We start from the raw sequence: 21,740 nt of genomic DNA, 5'->3' as shown, positions 1-21,740 counted from the left end.
ACAAACTAACCCCACACACCCACACACCCACACACTCTCCCACTCACCCCACACACCCCACACACACCCCACACACACCCCCAACCACACACACCCCCACCCACTCACTCACCCACCCACTCACTCACCCACCCCACCCACTCACCCACCCCATCCACTCACCCACCCCACCCACTCACCCACCCCACCCACTCACCCACCCCACCCACTCACCCACCCACACTGGCACCCCACACACCCCACACTGGCACCCCCCCCCCCCCCCACACTGGCACCACACTGCTGATTGAGAAGCCGCGAGTCCTGGGGAGGAGTGCAGGTGTCGGGTGGAACCTGTTCAGCCGGAACTTTTTTTCTTTCCCCCCCCCCCCCACCTCGTGCCATCAGTCATTTCGAAATTATGCTTTATTGTGCTTATACATTATATTATTATAATAATCAGCAGCAGCAGCCAGCGTCAATACACTGCTGGATGAAAGCGTGCCCAAGCCGCTGCCTACCTCGATCGTTGCAATGTGCAAGACAAAGGTCCCCCGTGTAGCCTTCACAGACGTTTGGGGCAAGTGCTGTTCGCGAGCACCTATGAAGGTACCTATGAAGGTACATATGAAGGTGCTAGCGAACACGGCACTGCGCACGGGGAGATGATGGGTGGCCAGCGCCACACCCGGCCGACTTCGTCTCCCCAGCGGCGATGTTTACACCAGACACTTATTTGAGGCCGATGACCGGTTCAGGTAATCGTCACTGGTGTTGGCCGTGAGCGCGAATCGAACTCGGGTCGCCGGATTCGTAGCGCAGCGCGCTAACGGCTACACTACCGCTCCCCATAATACACACACGCACACACTTGCGCGCACGTACACACCGCAGATAAGGTTAACATTAGACGTTTGCCTGGAATATTTTTTAAAAATTTCCCCAGTAAAAATAGTCTCCTAAGGTGTCCGCGACACGCCAGGAATGGGTGCCACGGAGGATTAGGGACATCCTTCCTCTGCCTCTCGGTGGGGGGGTGGTGGGGGTGGTCTCGCTGTGATGACCGTGATTGCTAGGAGACAGGGGGGACAGGGGGTGGCTCTCTGCGCGCACGTCTCGGCCAAGCAGAAATGGCTCAAATATCTTGCCGCCGTGGGATTCTGCGGGTTCACGATACACCCTCCTCCTCGTTTATAGCGTAGCTTGGCTTTGCTGATGATGCCTTTATATATTTTTTTAAAGTTTTGCTGGCTGGCTGGTTGCCTGTCTGGAAGTTGGGATGGACGGGATGCGAGCTGAACCAAAATAAAAGAAGCGGTGTGAGAAGTTGTAACAGTGTTCTCATCGCTGACATATTTTGTTTTAATTGAGATTATTTTGCTGCTATATATTTCCACATGAAAAGCCGCTTCGTTGAGCTGTAATTTGTGGCCATGTCGCTTCTGAAAAATTAACGAATAGCTTGGTGGGCTTTACCTGGTAAGACAAGAAATAGTTTAGTTTTAATTGTATATTTTTTCAAGTTATTTGTTTACGTTCCTATACTTTGCGCTCCTATCGTGTTTTTGTATCGTTTGTTGTTGTAAATGTTCTTACCCCGTGCCCCTGCTGCACATCTGTGAAAAAGAGGTTGGTCGCTCATCAGAATCCTCCAGTCTGAACATATTATGATTATGACCATCATCATCACAATCCACTGTATAGTTATCATCGTGATCATCGTGAGCATCATACAATCCCAATTCAGCATGGACCAGTGAACTGCTGCAGCTTTGGTCTCGTTCAACGGAGGAAAAGCAAAACACTTCACGACCTCTCTCCTGAAGCCCTCTCGTGGCTAGCAGACCTCGACGTTACCATTCACTTCCTGAACATGTTGTCATACGTAGGAATAGAAGAGAATTCAGCATCATCTCATTCCAATCATTATCAATATCATCATCATCCCCTCTCAAACCATCATCGTCCATCTTAATCGCTCATCAATGTAATCATTGTTAACCCTTCTCAAACCATCATCATCGCCATCATCCCCAACGATACTTCATCATCATTATACTGCATTCTCGACGATCACCCGGCTCTTCTTTGCCTTCACGGGCATTTTATTCTTACCATAATATTATTATTCATGCAAAGCGATCCATTGCACACGTGTATTGTATATCGACGTGTGTGTGTGGGAGTGTTTGTGTAGGTGTGTGTGAATGCGGGTGCCTTGTGTGCGCAGGTGTTTGTGTTGATGGGAAGCGGTAAAGTCGTGGTTCGTGCAACTGCGCTACAACCCCGGTGCCCCGAGTTCAATAGCCGGTGACCCGAGTTCGATTCCTGCTCACCACCAATAACAGTCGCGAATAGTCGAACCGCTCCTGGGCTTTACCGAAAGAACCAAGAATATAAATCCCTGCTGTCAGGGATTCATATTCGCCGACTCAACAATAAATGAGTATCTGGTGCGCTGTGTAAACAACATCAGCTACTGGGGAGACAAAGGCGGCCGGGCGTGGTGTTGACCACCCACCTCGTGTGCCGTGCAGTCCTTCATAGGCGCTCGCCAACAGCACTTGCCCAACAATCTGTTAAAGGCTATACGGGGGATCTTTGTGTAATAGTCCATGGGGGGGGGGCGGGGAGCAGTAGCATGGTGGTGAGCACACCGCCCTATAAAACCGTCCACTTCGATTCGATTCCGGCACCACGGCTCGCAAAGCATCGGCGCTATAGCCATGGTCCGCCTGTTTAAGTCTCTTAAAATCTATACAGAGGATCATTGTCCTTTCATCTTTATGTGTGTATGTATATGCACGCGTGAGTGTGCAGTAACGCTATACAGGTATGCGCGTGCGTGCTTGTGCGCGTGCGTCACTCCTCGCCTCGCGCGCGCGCGCTCTGGGCCCCAACTCGTCCCGGATTCCAAAGCCGCCACGTGGCAACTCGCAAATCGACGTCCCATTACTCAGCCACTCTCACCAACAATACCCCCCCCACCACCCCCCCCCACCATTCTTGTAATTTGCGGCCACCATAATTAGAATTATTATTATCAGCCAGGGTCAATCCACTGCTGGATGAAGGCCTTCATCGAGACGATCTGCGTGCACCTCTCACGGTCCCGCAATGTAATTATAATCCACCGTGAAACTGCACATGAATTGATTTAATCGCTCCGTCCCCGTGATTATTCACTGCCTCGCCTAGGACGTGTTCCATTCCTGGGCTGTCACTCGGTTATTAGGCTTGACCGTTGGTAATGGCCCCCTTCTAATTGAGACTCAGTGAGGCTGTTCTGGGTAAATAAAGAACATTATTATTTCGATTTAAAGCTTTCGTGACTGCAGGGATTCATATTCTTGGTTCTTTCAGTAAAGTCACGTAGAAGTGAAATAATAAAATAATTATAATTAAAATTACGTTTTTTTTATAAATAAATGTTTTCTTTTTATTCTTTTATTATTTCCCTTCTACGTGACTTTACCGAAAGAACCAAGAATATAACATTATTATTATAATATGGCAGTATTACATTGCCAGCACTGAGTTTGCTGCTTGTACACATGCTGCTGGGAAATATTGCTTCGCAAGGCCTTTTGGCTGATGGACATTTTTGGTGATTAAACAGAACCCTGGTGGAATAATTGTATAATGTATTAACAACTTTCCACAAAGCTAGCACACGATGAATTCAACTCATTTAGCATTTGTAAGGTTTACTATTGTTAACAGCATTGGGAGAATCATGCCTACCCAGTCCATAAGGCTACCTTGTTCATAACACATTCCTGCGGAGGGAGCTGATAGGAACGTTGGGTTGGTCGGTCAATGGCCAGAGTCAACGGCGGCGTGGTGTATTCCGCAAATATGGCCGACTGTGAGGGCGGGCACAAGCCGGCGTGAGTAGGTGAAACGTTGAGTTTTATAAGGGCACCACGGGGTGACCAGCCCCTCCCCACCCAGCCCCACCCCTTCCACCCCCCACCCAGCCCCACCCTCCCCACCCAGCCCCTCCCCACCCTCCCCTCTCCACCCAGCCCCACCCCGCCCCACCCGCCCCACCCCTCCCATTTTTGGATACACGACGGACACAATAATCCCCTGTGGACTGGTGGAACCAGGCGGTTCCTACCAGTATTAACGCCAGTCTATCATTATTATCATTATTGCAATGATTGCATTGTCTCGCTGCACAATTAATGATAATTAATAATTACTGATTCACCCAGGAAATCCATACTGATTCCGGAGACTTTTTTTTCAGGAGAATCCTGCACCTGAGATGGATGCTTGTCCAACACCAACAGCATCGCAAATGCCATTATTTTTGGGATGAAACCGGAGAACGGGGAAGAAACCCATGCAGAACAAACGGGGAGACGCATAGCAGACGTCACACAGAACGGCGCCCGAGTCAGGATTCGAACCCAGGCGACAGAGTGATGTGAGTGCGACACGACTGTTAACAATGCAATGCGACCACCCCACGTGCCGTCCAAGGCGCACGTGTACATTAATAATGTCTGTAACGCTTTACAACAATTACACGCCTGACTGCAGCCGCGTGCCCCAAAGCGTTTCCACTGACCCTTTTAAGAGCCCAGAAAGGGGGGGGGGAAGAACAGTTTGTGTATAAATAATAATGAGACGGATTGAGTGAAACACGTGAGAAAAAAAAACATGCTGCCTTTGTCTCACCAGGACAGAACTACTGTGATGGCACAGTGGATGGTAAAGTGCCGTGCGTCCCGCATACAAGTTTAATGCCCTCGCAAAATGTGTCCAGCCAACCAGCCAAACAAGGGTGCAATAAAAACACACTGCCTGCATCTATCCGCGTGTTGTTGTTGCTGTCAGTCTGTAAGGTCCAACTAAATCAGCGGTTCTTAACCTTAACAGCAGCCTTGCAACCCTTTGGTCCTCGATCATTAAAACGTGAATAATTTTAATAGATACATAGGTTTGATGAAACGAAGTAGTATGTACTTAGGCGCCCGTGCTGAATTTGTGTTTCGCAGATTTACCTTCTAAATCAAATATGGCCATGCCTCGCACCCCCAGAAAGGGCATCTCGCACCCACAGGTGAAGAGCCACCGAACTAAATGGTCGCGATGGGTCAAGAATAACAACGGAGCCGTGGCCAAAGAAGAGAAACACGGAGATGGAGCGATGAAATCAGCGGTGTGCGCGTGCAGGTCCGAGGTGGATTATTATTACATCGCAGGTGGCAGCGGCTTGACAACGCCTTCGTCGAGCAGTGGATTGATCATGGCCGACGACGACGATGATGATGATTTCGACTTTAAAGCTTTCGTGACTGCAGGGATTCATCTTCTTGGTTCTTTCGGTAAAGTCACGTAGAAAGGAAATAATAAAATTAGAAAAATAAAACATAATCAAATACAATTCTCACGACGTTTCGGCCACAACGCAAGCAGCCGTCCTCAGGTGAAGAACATGTCTGTCGGAAAGACAGCGTCTGAATGCATAGTATAGTGTATAGTGAATGTGTATAGTGAATGTGTATAGTGTATAGTGAATGCCATTCAGACGCTGTCTTTCCGACAGACCTGTTATTCACCTGAGGACGGCTGCTTGCGTTGTGGCCGAAACCGTAGTGAGAATTATTTTATCATGTTTTATTTTTATTATTTTTATTATTTCCCTTCTACGTGACTTTACCGAAAGAACCAAGAAGATGATGATGATGTTGAACTTTGTGCTGTGTCGTAAAGGTCTCATCCCGTTGTCTTAGCTCCGCCTTCTCCTGTGCCCAGCTGCTCATGTCCACGAGTGGCCTGTGCATTATTTAGTTTCATCTCCCAAAACCGCCGTCTCTTCGGCCCTCCTCCTCCTCCGCTGCTGCTTTTCCCTTCTCTCGGTCTCACCTCCACTGAGTCCACTGTTGCCTCCCAATCCTCTCATCCATTGCTTTGTGTGTAAGCATAAAGATCCCCCGTATAGCCTTAACATACTCTAGGGGCAAGTGCTGTAAGCGAGCAACTATGAAGGCCAGAACGGCACACGAGAGGGTGGGTGGCCAACACCACGCCCGGCCGCCTTTGTCTCCCTAGTGGCGATGTTTTTACGCACCACACCAGGTACTCATTTGAGGCTGAGTCGATCTAGGGAAGGCCCAGAACCGGTTCAGATAATCGTCACTGGCATTGGCCGTGAGCGGGAATCGAACACCGGTGGCAATGGTCATAGCGCAGCACGCTAATCGCGACACCGCTAAACATGTCGAACTTCTTTCGCGCCGTACGTAGCCAACCGTGCTAATCGGAGGGTCTCGTGACGCTTTCCTGTCTAGTTCCGTGCTCTTCTCCTTATTCCTTTATTCCTGAACCCATCGCTTCCACCTACTCCGCTCCATATCGCTTTGGCAAACCCACACACGAACACAGAGCCCCGGGATAACATTTCTCACTCTCTCGCGGCAAGCGCCGCTGGCGAGCACTTACGAAGGCCGACACGTAGCCATAACCACGCGCGGCCGCCTTTGTCTTCCCACTGTTGGCGTTTGCACACCACACCAGGGACTCGTTTTTAAGGCTGAGTCGACCTAGGGGAGGCCCAGAACCGGTTCAGATCTTCGACACCGATGTTGTCCGGCATCGTAGCTCAGTGCGCTCACTGCCCCCCCCCCCACACACAAATACACACAAAGACAAAGCTCCCCCGTATAACCTGCACAGGGCTGTAGAGGCAAGTTCTGTTAGCGAGCACCTATTAAGGCCGGAACTGCACACGAAGGGTCGATGTGTCCAGCATCACGCCTGGCCGCCTTCGTCTCCCCAGTGCTGTAGTTTACACTTCAACTAAGACGTACACACACACACGTGCGCGCACAGCCCCACTCACGCACTCGCGCAGGCATGAACCATTGTTTACAAGGCACAGCGGAGAGGGCTTAAACGATTGCACTCGAACGTCACTCGTGCATATGGCCCTCCAGAGCGCTTCGCAAGAGGGCACATTAATCCATCATGCAACGTATAATAAATAGGCCGCACTGTGCGGCCGTCGTAATCCGTGAGCGGGGAAAAATAAATAGGTCAACCTCGCAGGACCATCTCCACCAGGATTGTGTGGTTTTTTTTTACATTTGTAAGGTGCGGATTTACACGCTGCTGAACTGCCCTCGACATGAGATGCACATAATCAGTTTTTTTTTAATCCAGCAGAGCCGTAAGACTCTTTTTCAGAAGGGTCATGCTACTAAATTATGTTTTTTATTTTAAGATGTTTTCGGCCAATTAACGATGAGTTGTTTATGACACGTGCGGGAGGAAACCGGAGCACATGGAGAAAACCCACGCGGCGCGCGAGGGAGCAACACTCTATCCCCGTACAGGTGGCAACAGGTGGCAATTAGTCCACTTTCTGTACTGCCTTCTCCTGGCGAACCAGGGTATAGCACCTCTACGCCCACGGAAAGGGAGTTTCACAATATTTGTACGATCCACCAACAATCACCACCTCCACACCGCTGGATGATTACAGGCCACGTGCACAGCCACCACTGATCGGCAACAATCCTCTATAGGCAGAGGATGAAGGACGTTCTTGTACGTAAACAGGGACAGGGAGTTAGTCGACAGCACGGCCGACTGAGGGTAAGGGAGTTACAGACTGTTGCGGGAGGAAACCAGAGCACCTGGAGAAAACCCGCACGTGCGAGGGGGCAACACTCGATCCCCGTGCGGGTGGAAAAAGGTGGCGATTAGTCCGCTTGCTGTGCCGCCTTCTCCTGGCGAGCCAGGGGTACGGCACCTTCTCGACGTCTCGCGGGAGGTGCCGAGTTTCACCGCGTGAGTGTGCGGCGATCCAACAACCCTCGCTGCTGCCTCCACGGTGCTTGGGCGACAGGCCACGTGACGACCAGTGTCGTACGTGGTGGGTGCCAATGCGGCAGAGTATCCAGGCTCAACCCCGCTGAGCTTGCCAGTTTCTGACGAGTTGAGGCGCACTCCGGGTGATTTGATCCCCCAAAAAAAAATAACGCCCCCTTTATTTCAACGTCACAAAGTGTTCCCTAGCTCTCGCAGGCGATGTTAACCACCAGTTGTTGTGGAAATTCCGCATTCATAAGGCGGGGACCAGTCCATTCATAAGCCACTGTTGACTGCCCGCGAAGTGTGTATTGTTTAATATTTGCCAGAAAGATCCAAAGCTCACGAGGAATTGTACTTTCTTTATATCCGAAACGTATGAATATGCAAAAGCCTTAACTGCGTTTGAAGTCTTATTTTAAAGGTGAGTCTTTGCTTTGTCAGAATCATTTTTGTCCAATTTCTCGATTAATACTTTGAGAGGAAACCGGAATGCATGGAGAGAGCTCATCGGAGGGGGATAATCCCCAACGGGAGGCTGCGGCGCCCTCCGATGGAGGAATTTTGAAACCACACAACTCGGGTAGGACAGCTGTAAATGACAGTAGAGATATATTCTAGATTTGAAGCTTTCGTGACTGCAAGGATTCATACTCTTAGGTTTTTTCGGTAAAGTCACGTAGGTAAAAAATAAAATTAATAAAAGTACAATTTTATTTTTTACCTACGTGACTTTACCGAAAAAACCTAAGAGAGAGAGAGAGAGAGATCGGCGACCCAAGAGGAAAAGAGCGATTGAATCACCACCTCGTGTGCCAGGCGGATTGCTAAATCGCTTTGTGTGAGCTAGTGACCGCTTGGGGAGCCCTTCATCCAGCAGTGGATTCATCCTGGGCTGATAATGATGATCGATGTTTGGAATAACTGTGCGCACGTGGTGGTGGTGGTGCATTGATATAACGAATACACATGCAGCCATGCAGCCATTTGTAGGGCACTGTTAAAGTATTTAATGCGGAAATATTTCAGATGTAATTTCATTTGAAAATTAGAACACGAAAATTGTTGCGACATGATCCGTCCGAGAGGGTTGACGCCTGCACGGCAGTAAACGAAGCACAAATTGAGGCTCGCTTATTCTCCCTCCTCTGATACCCTCATTGTCTGTAATGTCACTCCCCCACCCCAGCACTCCGTGCTGTCGACTCCCTGCTCCTGTGCAAGTCCAGCCTCAACGTCATCCTTGACATTCTTCTGCGAATGAACGGCCGACCTACCAACGTTTCTGCACAGCGATGCGTTGTTTTGCGCACTTACGTAGAAGCCGCCCCCCCCCCCCCCCCCCCACAGATTTCGCTCTATACGAGCTTGAACAGTTATACCGCAACACACGTGGAGAAAATTATACTCGCACACAACCAGTGGCTATCGGTGTTAATGTCACATTGCATGGGAGGTAACCTAGTCGGTTGACTGCTCATGAGGGTCGTACGTTGCTAAGTGTTTAACACGCACTCGGGGCCGGGTTCATGTTCTTGTCGGCCCAAGGCATTTCTGTTTCGTAGGCCTTCAGTGATAAGTCGCTACAGTCGGTGCTGCTGATGCTGCTGCTGCCCCGTGTTGCTACCGCCGCTGTCACACGCTAAGTTGATTAAAAACTCTCCGATTAAATATAGGACGATTGTCTTTCATTGTACTACTGTCTACTGAGAATGAGATTGTGCGAAAAACACCATTGGAAGCTGTTATTGCAAATTTTGCAATGAGAAAAAAATCTCTAAATTCATCTCCGGTTGTTAATTTCTCACCTTATGAAAAAAAAAAACTATTAATATAACTCTACCTCTTTGTATACACACTATGCCTATCCTTGCTATATAAACATATTTACTCAATAAGATATCTTGGGTTACATTTTTGAACATACAAACAAAACAAAACATGGTCAACATCTTTTTCGTGGGTCCTTCAGTTTCCGTAGGCCCTAGGCACAGTAGGCACTGTGCCTTGCACGCACGAACGCAACAGATAACTCGAGGCTGAACCTGCCCTGTCTCGTGAAACCACGCAACCTCCGAGTCCTCAAGTGTAGTGAGTTAATGGTCTCAGGCCATTCGCCAATGCCCACAATAGAAACGTGGCTATAGTCTAGCTTTAATACTGGTAGGAACCTCCTGGTTCCACCAGCCCACAGGGGATTATTGTGTCCGTCCGTCTGTCGTGCATCCAAAAATGGGAGGGGTGGGGCTGGGTGGAGAGGGGCTAGGTGGGAAGGGGAGGGCGGGGTTGGGTGGGGAGGGAGGGTGGGGAGGGGCTGGGTGGGGAGGGTGGGGCTGGGTGGGGGTGGGAGGGGCGGGGCTGGGTGGGGAGGGGCTGGTCACCCCGTGGTGCCCTTATAAAACTCAACGTTTAACCTACTCACGCCGGCTTGTGCCCGCCCTCACAGTCGGCCATATTTATGGAATACACCACGCCGCCGTTGACCCTGGCCATTGACCAAGCAACCCAACCTTCCTACCAGCTCCCTCCGCAGGAATGTGTTTGCCATGAGAAGATTACTCCTTGCGTGCAATATAAGAGTGTGGATAAAGATGCCAACTTGGAAATGACCTAAAGGGGATCGTTGTGAGGTCTTCTTTCCAGGGCCGTTTTCTCTGACAGTGTGATGAACCTTTACCTGCAGAGTTACAACTGTAAATGTCTTGTCTCATGAAGTGATTCCGATAGCACAACTGGAATAGAATTTTGGAGGGGCTGGTGAACGTAAAAAAAAAATCACACGACAGAAAACCAACTTTTAAAAATTGACGTGGGGTATTTTTTTTCAATATGAATGCCAAAGTCAAGATCGCACAAATTCACAACTCATGACCATGATCAGCAGCACAGTGGAAACAAATGAATTATGTATCTGTAAGGATTTGCATTTACAGGACGCTTGCCGAAATGTCTCCGCGACTTACATTCAATGTGTTTCGTTCGTTGTCCTTCCCCCCGCACCTCCGATTAGCACGGTTGGCTACGTACGGTGCGAAAGAAGTTTCAACATATATATACATACATCTCATCTCAACTATTCCAATGCCCTGCTGCAGTTTAGCCAAGGGGAAACCGAGTGGCAGCTGTCCCTGTGCAGCTAAACGGGGAAGGTTGAATCGGCCTGTAAGTGGGCATTCATTGGTCAGGGGTGATTTTGCTACGTGTTTTTTTTCCCAATTATAAATCTGCAAGTAATTGATCAAATTTGGACCGTGATGCCGGCAAACTTGGCCAGTTTTCTTTCGCCCTTCAAAAAAAACACAAATCGTGGTGGATCAGTCCGTGGCCGGGGTTGGCTTGCGGGTCCGGCGCCGACTTGAAGTGCGTGCCCTCAGGGTTTGTAGAGACACCAGATGAGCGTTTGTCCGACGCCACACATGGAGACGACTTCGTACCCGCGCGACGCGAGCTGGTCCAGAACGACGCGTGGCATCGTCTGCACACGGTACTCAGAACTGCGACACAGCACACCACGATACACCATACCACACCACATTACGATATGCCACACCACGCCAGGGCACACCACACCACACCAAATCACACCACGACACGTCAACAACGATGCGCCACGCCATCCCACACCAAACCACGCCACAACACATCACGCCAAGCCACACCACGCCACATTACGTCAGTTACTGGAGACCACGTCACACTGTAATATGACATACCGGGACACGTCAGACAACAACAACAATAATAATTCCGATTTAAAGCTTTCGTGACGGCAGGGATTCATCTTCTTGGTTCTTTCGGTAAAGTCACGTAGAATGGAAATAATAAAATAATACAAATAAAACATAGTAAAATAATTCTCACGACGTTTCGGCCACAACGCAAGTATTTGCGTTGTGGCCGAAACGTCGTGGCCGAAACGTCGTGGCCGAAACGTCGTGGCCGAAACGTCGTGAGAATTATTTTATTATGTTTTATTTGTATTATTTTATTATTTCCATTCTACGTGACTTTACCGAAAGAACCAAGAAGAATAATAATTCCCTTTAGCTCTCAGATGTATTTTCGGATTGTACCAGGTGTTGTTCGGCATGACGTCCGAATTTTCTCTCCACGTGCTAGGAGCTTCTTCTCCTCCTCTGTCGATGCACTCGCTACTCCCTTGGCTGCCACCTCCGTCATTATAACCCGACCACCAGCCTCCAAACCTTTTCCAGCGATGTGTGCCCTGGCCAAAGCCCGCTTACTTCTCTGCACAGTTTTAACGATGTTAAGAAAAGTAGGTGGGCTTGTGTGCCATACGAGCCATAGCAGGTTAGGGTTAGCGCCCCAAGCTTGCATTAAGTGTTGAAAAAACGGCAGGAATGTATGTACTTCTGCGATTTGTAGCTATATACTTTATAAATTATTAATTTGGTTTAGTGACTTACCCTTTCTCTACTTTGCACTCCTATGTCGTTTTGTATTGTTTGTTGTTGTAACTCGCTGACCTGCCCCTACTGGACATTTGTGACAAAGAGCTTCATGGCTCAACGAATTCCTCCAGGATAAAGGAAGATTCTGTATTCTGAAGAGGCTAAGCCAGGGACTGGTGTCTTTGTTTATTTGCGCGCGTGTGCGGTCACTCACAAGTTGTTTCCCAGCTCCGTGACCTGCTGGGCTCCCAGGAATGCCATGAGTTCAGGATCCGAGAGTTCATCACCAACCGTCGTTGGCCCCGATTCCTGCGCGGAATAATCCGGGGTAATGCCAGTGATCACACAAAACAAACAGCCCAAGCCGTGCAGCGGTCATCACAGGGGAATGACTGCCGTGATGTAAAGCATTAGCACACCAGACCACTGCCAAGCTTGGCAGTGTCTCATTCTTCACCTGTCAAGCTTGGCAGTGTCTCATTCTTCACCTGAAGACGGCTGCTTGCGTTGTAGCCGAAACGTCGTGATAATTATTTGTATAATGTTTTATTATTTTATTATTTTATTACTTCCCTTCTACGTGACTTTACCGAAAGAACCAAGAAGATGAATCCCTGCAGTCACGAAAGCTTTAAATCGAAATTTACACCAGACGATCTGCCTGCAAAACACAAGATAATTGCTTTACTCTGTCTCTCGATGCTCTCGTGCACGGCCGAAGTTGTTTCTTTGCTTCATTTAGGATTTCTAATTTTGTCACCGACGTACTTAATGGTTACGTACGGTGTGAAAGAAGTTCAACATACTCACGTACAAATTTGTATTTATTTTGCTTTTGTTAGTTCAGTGAGCCAGGTCCCTCTTACAAATGAGACTCATCCTCAAGAAGGGCTCACAAGTGTTGCCATACACATCTACCCCTCTATTTAAGGCACGAAACAGGAGGATTTCTCCACAAATCTGGCTGTCGCCTGATGAAGCTAGTTGTAATTACTGGCAAAACGTCGTACTAAGATTGTAAATGTTGTGGCTTTGCTCTCAAACACACAACCGGTGTGCTGTACTAGTGACGAATTGGCCACGTTCTATTTACATGGCAACCCTTACTAGTTGGCTGTGTCGGGTGGTGGCGGGTTTAACAATACATTTACACATTTACGCGATCTAACCCAAAAAAAAACCTGCATTATGAAACTTTACCTTCTTTGCACATTTTTTAAGACATTGTTCCATTCTGTTTGTCAGCGTCCACGTTCATGATCCGCATGGCATCGTGTAATATTGGTTCCCACATGGCCGGTTCGATCTCCCTGCACGGCAGGAGGAACAACGGTCACGTTTCTGAACCCCCCCCCTCGCCTCTGTCCACCCAGCAGTATAAATGAGCGCACCCACAGTTAGTCGATCAATAGGCAGTGGAAGAGTAGGCCAACTACTATCTGTAGATCGTCTCTAAAGTTCCCCAAATTGCGGAGGCCCTTCTGCCAAAAGTGCACTTGCAGGGCTGCGCTTTCACCTTTGTAACAGGTCATATAACAACCTGATGGTTATCATGTAATCATCATCACTATCATTGTCGTGATCAATCGTGAGCCATGTTCTATCCACTGCGGCATGCAGGTTTCCCCGTGCCATTACCAATCCGTAGAATATTCCCACGAGCTGTTGGCGAGCACCTCTTGAGGCGCACGCCACAACGCGAGGGGTTTGCGTGGTTAGCACCTCTTTGTATTTCCAAAGTGCCGATGTTTAGTCGACGCACAAACGTTGTCATTTAAGACTGAGCGCTGAACTATGTGCAAAGCGCAGGGCCGGTTTAGATACTCATATTACAGATGCCACGTAATTGTCACTTGGGGGCCGTTCATAAATGACGTCACGCACCTGGGGGGGGGGGCAGACATTTGTGACGATGTGTGACGAGGGGGGGGGGTGGTTGAGAAATGTGACGTCACATCTTAATGCGCAACTTTAAATAAATATAGACAACACGTTCTACTTAATTAAATAGACTTTTTAATAAATGTTTTCTCCTACAACATCAGAGTGCAGCGCCACATTAAATACGCACTACAATGACAATAGTTTAAAGCGATTTGAAGCATGTTTTATTTTTTTGGGGTTGGGGCAGAGCTTTGTGACGTCATATTTGAGGGGGGGTCTGACTTCTTGTGACGCCGTGTGACGAGGGGGAGGGGAGGGGGTCAAAAATCGTCCAAAATCGCGCGTGACGTCATTTATGGACGCCCCCTTGACGCAAACCTCCGATTGGCACGGTTGGCCACGGTACGGTGCGAAAAAAGTTCAACATACACACGTGGCTGGTGGGAATCGAACCCAGGGCGTGGAGACCGTGATGCAGGCTGGTTCAAAGCGAGGTCCCAAGCACACTCCGAAAAAAACACTCCCTGTGCCATATGTATTATAGGCACACCCGACTAAAACAAGAGGGCATCGTCTAAAGAGTGCAACGCTGTTAACATGCTCCTCTTAACAGAGCCATCGATCTCGCGCGAATCGATAGCCCGTTTAGTCCAAAGAGGCTCAACTCATCGGCATAGGAGCGTGGTATATCCATACACGAATGACCTTTTTAATATATACACACACAAGCGCGCGGTACAGTACTGTTTTCGAGCTCGCATTACAGGACTTACCAGCCTTATCTGTGTGCTTATCAAGATGTACGGCATGCTCCGTGTCGACTTCTCCCGAAGGCTTTGAGAGAATACAAATACCGTTCGAATGATTGCCCCACGCCTGGATGGGTTCACACGCGGAGATAACCGTGAATTGTGTTACGAACACTTTTGCGAAATGGCTCAAAAGAAGCAGCAGTAACAGCCTCGCCTCACCCCACGAGGTTTTGCTGCGTGGCTGGCTTTAGCTGACGATGTCGCGTGCCCCGGGCAGTATGTGTGGGGGGGATGGTGGTTGTTTGGTGGTGGTGATGTTGTTGAAGTTGTTGGTTGGCGGTGGTGGTAGTGGTGTAATACCCCAACTATTGCATCACGTTTCGCTAGGACTTTAGCCGGGGCACGGAATAAGCGGGTGGGTGGTGGGATCGCAGTTGAATGGACGCCAGTCTCTAACGAGGCACAACACCGCACCGCAACAGGCGTTGGGTAACAAAGGGGGTCGGGGGTGCAACAGTGGCACCACGGATCACCCGTGGAGCCTTCAACAGATCGATTGGGGTCACGTGGCTGGCAGCGAGAGCGCCTGTGACCCACCACCACCAACCAACCACGCCCGGTCGCATTTCTCTCCCCCAGTGCTGATGGGGGTTTACGCAACGCCAACCGTTGTACTCGTTTAAGGCTGAGTCGACCTAGGGGGCGGAGGGCCAGGAACCGGTTCGAAGTAAGGAGTTGTTGGGAATCGGCATCGAGCGCTCCCCACCAACACACGCAGGTTCACAGCAGACGCATATGGGGCCGTCCATAAATGACGTCACGCACCTAGGTGGGGGGGGGTCAGACATGTGTGACGGGGGGAGGTTTGAGAAATGTGACGTCACAACAAAATGCGCAACTTTAAATAAGTATAGAATTGTTATAACACTGTTATAACAACACTAATTGTTATAACAACACTCCTACAACATCAGTGTGCAGCGCCACATTACATACGCACTACAATGACAATAGTTTAAAACGATTTGAAGCATGTTTTATTTTCAAAATGGGTGGGGGGCAGAGCTTTGTGACGTCATATTGAGGGGGGGGGTCTGACTTGACGCCGTGTGACGAGGGTGGGGGTCAAAAATCGTCCAAAATCGCGTGAAGTCATTTATGGACGGCCCCTATCCCGCATATCCATGGTACACACACACTCAGAGCTACCTATGGGACACTGACCTGGAAATTGTCCACGATCTTGCCTGACTCAACATCACAGCAGTGAGCTGAGCGGTTATCTCAAAAATGAAATTAGCTGGGGCACAATAGAAGGCGGTTGTGGCGGAGAGTGGAAGGCATTAAACACTTTACAGCAGGGGTCCCCAACCCCAGGGTTCGCTCACAGTTTTGGTAAGCCCACAAGCTCCAACCCCTGGCCAAAATAAGTAAAAAATTAACCCGTAAAAACAAAGTTTTTCACTATAAATCCTTTATATGCGTGGCGGCTAGAGTCCTCTCGTCCTCTGGCTTGAGATGGCTGCCACCTATGGGTCAGATGATTGCATGGCACCATTAAGCAATTGGTAATTAAATATAATATTTTTGTCCTAAAAAGTGTAAAATTTTGGAAACAAATTTTCACGAACATTAATTGTCACGCACAACGAGTCTGTGTGGAAAATGTCAGCTCGATTGGATCACGGGAAGTGGGTTAAAAAACGACCGAAAGATTTGCACGGTCGTAAGCAAGCAAGCAAGCACGCAAGCACGCAAGCAAGCAAGCAAGTGAACTTAATATAAAGGATAAAAAAAACAAACGTCGCTGGAGAGCTTCTTTGAAAAGGGGGAAAATATACTCTTAGGGTTTTTTCTCCGGTAAAGTCACGTGGGTAAAAAATATTAATATTAATAAATCACGACGTTTCGGAGGCAACACAAGTCTCCGTCTTCAGGTGGGACCGTCACAGCCAAATTTACCTGAAGACGGAGACTTGTGTTGCCTCCGAAACGTCGTGATTTATTATTATTTGATTTTATTATAATATTTTTACCTACGTGACTTTACCGAAAAAAAACCTACGAGTATGAATCCTTGCAGTCACGAAAGCTTCAAATCTAGAATTAAGGAGGAAAGACCCAAGGATGAACCCCACCCCCACCCCGGTCCGTAAAAAATTTGTCTTCCTGGTGCCAAAAAGGTTGGGGACTGCTGGTTTACAGGGAAATCCAATAATGTTTCTCCCCAACGGTTAATTCAGTAATGTATTGCAAAAGCAAAACCTCCACCACATCGTACAGAGGAGAACGTTCACGAATTACCAAATTCTCCATATTATCATACCCAGAGGTGTGGACTCGAGTCATGTGACTTGGACTCGAGTCAGACTCGAGTCATGAATTTGATGACTTGCGACTCGACTTGGACTTGCATAACAATGACTTTGTCCCACCTATGAGATGTGGACTCGAGTCATGTGACTTGGACTCGAGTCAGACTCGAGTCATGAATTTGATGACTTGCGACTCGACTTGGACTTGCATAACAATGACTTTGTCCCACCTATGAGATGTGGACTCGAGTCATGTGACTTGGACTCGAGTCAGACTCGAGTCATGAATTTGATGACTTGCGACTCGACTTGGACTTGCATAACAATGACTTTGTCCCACCTCTGATCATACCCCCCCCTGCCACTCATCAAACCTTAAATACAAAAAATAGAGTACGTCTTATTATCCTGTAGGTGTGTGTGTGACCAGATTTGTTTTACTCTTTTGGCACTGCTGTTTTTCCCCTATAATTGCTTCCTATTATTTTAGTGCGCTCCTTACAAATGGTTCACCGCAATATGAAGCTCTCCTGGAAATATCCTGACGAAGTCGAAGCTATCCGATCCATTCGCAGACTTTGTGTGGGCAGTCAGTTCCACAAATCCGGCAGTCTCACAGTTGAACAATCCAAAATCGCCCTATCCGTAAACGGCATTCCGCTGCGGGATGAGAGCGCAGCACCTAATCAGCAACTTGTACGCTTTCAATTTCAACATCTTCGTCAGAAATGAAGCCAGCCAATGATCTCTATTGAGTTATAAAAAAACAACAGAGCAAGACTTTGCGAAACGTCAGGTGATTGTTTCAATAGTAAAAATAGCCAACGAACATCAACACAATCCACTACTTTTTCGATTTAAAGCTTTCGTGACTGCAGGGATTCATATTCTTGGTTCTTTCGGCAAAGTCACGTGACTTTACCGAAAGAACCAAGAACAACAATCCAATACTATTAGTTGGCCTTCGGTGATTTGAGCTCGCTATTATAAAAGATAGCCTACGACCATCGCCTGTACGGTTCGATTCCCACTCGTGGCTAACATCAGTGATACGATCTGAACCAAACCCCTACCACGTCCACCGCCAACCCCCGCTGTTTAGCAAACCGCAATGGGCAAAGTGTTGAATAAAACAAAGGAACTGACCAAACATTGCAGGCACGTAGCACCTTCCTGTCAAAATTCCTCTCGTTTGTGGGATCCTGCGTCGGCATTGGTGCACAATCAACAAAACAACTCAAAGCATTTATCAAGAACGCTACCTTAAGAGGAAAAACATGAAACGATATGACAAGCGACGTTTCGGGCAATGACACCTTTTCCGTGAAGGATCTATCTGCTATGAACGGTCATTGTCAGTTAAAAGACCATTGCCCGAAGCGTCGCCTATGTTATACACACACATATATACGGTGTATTCTTTAATACATGTTGTTGTTAACCTTTACTTCAGCCTTACGCCCCTTTGGTTCTTAATGGTTATTTTTTTTAAATAATATTAATAAATACATGTTTGATGAAACAAAGTAGTTGTACTTACGTGCCCGTGCCTAATGTGTGTTCCGATTATTTGCCTTCTAAAAAAAATATGGCATGTCTAGCACCCACAGGGGGTGCGTGCACCCCAGGTTAAGAACCACTGCTCTAAGGGTAGTGTAAATGTGTTGATGTCGAAAACGGCCCACAGTTTGCTTGCTTAATTCAACAATTGCTACTTTGAAAATATTGCTCTGGAATTGCAATAAGCTAACTGACTTAAACATGTTGTTATTATTATGTATATGTGGAGACAGAACAGAGTAGTAACTCATTATACATTTCCTTTTACAACTTTTATATTATCAGCTTTAATCGGTAGGGCGGGGGATGGGTCGGAGAGATGAAATTAGTTCATGTGCATGTGCGGGATGGATAATTACTACATCGCAAGATCGTGAGAGGGTGGCAGAGGTTTGGCGAGGTCTTCATCCAGCATGGCTGACGAGGATCTCTGAAAAAACAATGGACAGGACTCTCTGGCCTATGAGAAACCCAGTTCAGCAGCAGTTTAAGATAAACGTTGTGTTACAAGACTTGGCAGTAGTGGATAAGCACAAATAACAAACAAAAAATAATCAAATTTGCTAATAACATTACACGTAATTGTGAAAAATAACCATTGATTCAAACGTTGCCCACCATACGGTATATATATATGTTTTAGTTTAAGACAATAATCGGCATCCTTTGTGGATTCTTATTTTGTTGAACGAGCGCTATAGGTGAATTTAAATGTCTATGGCTCAGCGCGAGTCCTGTCCGGTCCGCATTTTCTCCACGCATTCGTGAGCGAGGCAAAGCATGTCTCCAAACTCTGTTGGAAATTCCAGCTTTAAAGCAGTCTGACTGCCTCTCTGGAAATGTACATTTGTAAACGTGCAACGTGTATTCATTACACAGAAACCGCCCCCCCCCACCCGCGCTAAAGGAACGCCACCCATGGAGACCCCAAATGAGCTCGTGGATTGGGAAGCCATGTTGGTGGATCTATCCACCCGCAACGTGTCAGCTTTTAACCAAGCGGGTGGTGGAGGTGAGGGGGTGGGGATTGTTTTCAACAACAATGGGCAGCACTCTCTGCCCGATTAAACGACCAGTTCACTGACCTAGTTTGTGTCGAAATCGTCATTCTCGGTAGAACATCGATCCGCCCGTCTCAACTAAGGTGGACAACGGGCGCGCTTTCGACCAGGTATTTTATTTGTTGTTGTTGTTCTTCTAAATATTGTGGTGTGGAGTGTTGACTAAGAACCCAGCGGATCATGCAACCTGAGTTCGAGTCTAACATCAGTGGTCAGTGGCATTCGATGGCCAGGTCCTGGACTCGCGTGGTGTAAAAATGTTTACACAATCATCGACCGCGGCCGAAAAGTCGTGGGGAGGCCCTCGTCCATCGGTGAATTGGCAAAAAGGGTTGTGCGGTATATGATATTGGGTTTTCTATCGCGCTGTGGTTCGATAGACATCTGGATGTGTGTAATATTTGATTCGGACGTAAAAACGAATCACTTAAAATCTTGACTTAAAGCTTTCGTGACTGCAGGAATTCATATTCTTTGGGTCTTTCGGTAAAATCACGTAGATAGTTTGATAGAAATTAACAGAAAACTACGACGTTTCGATCACAACACACGCGGTCGTCATCCTCCCGATCGCTTGTGTTGTGATCGAAACGTCGTAGTTTTTTGTTATTTTATTTCAACCTTTCTCCGTGACTTTACCGAAAGACCCAAATAATAACTAATCACTTGTTTATTATCTGCAGGTAAACATGTTTTCGCAGTACCCATAGGTCGATGGGCCGAACGCATTGTATTTGCATGTGGCTAGACGGATGTGTATTCATTTAAATGTTTCCCATTAACTACCGTATACCATTAATTTCGGGTAGTTTTAGTTTTTATTTCTGTACAACGTGTGGCACAGTGTGAACGCTCGTTTGTACTGGCTACCCTGGTGTGTCAATTCCACATTGCCATGACGGGGGGCAGTCTCTCCACAGGACAACCAATGATGGCTTAATTCCCCACAACAACAACAGTATCCACATGTAACCACGGCTTCGGTTTCTCATACAATATTGTCCGGATCGCTGGTAGACCGGGAGATGTATGGGTACGTGACAAGTGAGGTCACAGCCGTAGCTAGAGATATCTTGGATGTTGTGTGCGGAATACATTTGCGGGCCGCTAACTCAACTGAAATTAAGTCCTGCAAGCAACCCCCAGAGTCGAAAATCACCGCCATCATTTCAGCCACTGCTACGCGATTGTTCGAAACAACTTGCGCACGAACAAAGACCGTCTTATAATCGTTGTATTTGCTAACCCCCACAGGTCGCAATATTGACAAGGGGAGTGTTTCTGACGGTTGGGTGCTCAAGCCTCTTAGAACCTATCCGTCCCTTTTGCTTGATTCATCATTGACTCGGCAACACTCGGATGTTTTGGTCATAGAGGTTGAGCAAAGGGAGGACTTGGATAAAGGGCCTCTGACCACGCCGCCGCCATTCCTCACGGTGCAATGGATTCCACCATCCATCTCATCTCTGCATATATAAGCTGATCTCATCTCTGCGTTGAGCGTCCTATCGGACCATTATTACAAGCTATTACTTTAACACTACTCACACAATGTTCAGGAATTCGCATTCGTTAATTTGACAACATTCTACACATCGTTAAGCACTTTACATGTTTCAAGTATTCATATTTTATCCATTCATCATCTGCAATAATCAGTCCACTTTTTGATGAAGGTCGTTACCCATCCGTCACCATATCTCAAGGTTTCTGCATGAAACAATGCACATATTCATTTATTGAGCGCGGTTGACTCATTCATCACGAATCATTCATTGAACAATATTCGTTCACCACTTAATTCATTCAACAATAAAACACCGGCCAATTCAATACTCCGTATTCGCAAGATGTTAATTCATATCTATTCATTAAACTTTTCATATTTGTAAGATATATATTTATTTATTAATCAGTATTCACTAATTCAATACGGTATTCATTCAAGAG

General features: G+C 47.5%; 1 protein-coding gene across 2 annotated transcripts; it reads right to left on the bottom strand.

The window, feature by feature from the left end:
• Nucleotides 1-10,598: 10,598 nt before the first annotated feature.
• Nucleotides 10,599-15,284, bottom strand: GCHFR (GTP cyclohydrolase I feedback regulator). 2 transcript variants are annotated; one of them, XM_078610087.1, is made up of 4 exons: nt 15,074-15,284; nt 14,876-14,936; nt 12,433-12,527; nt 10,599-11,300 (listed from the first exon to the last, which is right to left on the bottom strand). In XM_078610087.1, the coding sequence occupies exons 2-4, from the start codon at nt 14,909-14,911 to the stop codon at nt 11,177-11,179; spliced, it is 255 nt and encodes an 84-aa protein (XP_078466213.1). In that variant the 5' UTR covers nt 14,912-14,936; nt 15,074-15,284; the 3' UTR covers nt 10,599-11,176. The 2 variants fall into 2 exon arrangements, with proteins under 2 accessions (XP_078466213.1, XP_078466212.1); XM_078610086.1 differs by having other exon boundaries at nt 14,876-15,271.
• Nucleotides 15,285-21,740: the final 6,456 nt, after the last annotated feature.

This window comes from Lampetra planeri, chromosome 33 (genome assembly GCF_965212315.1).
Source record: "Lampetra planeri chromosome 33, kcLamPlan1.2.h2, whole genome shotgun sequence".
Taxonomy (NCBI): Eukaryota; Metazoa; Chordata; class Hyperoartia; order Petromyzontiformes; family Petromyzontidae; genus Lampetra; species Lampetra planeri.
Note: the sequence above shows the minus strand (reverse complement) of the source record. Positions and strands in the feature narration are given on the sequence as shown.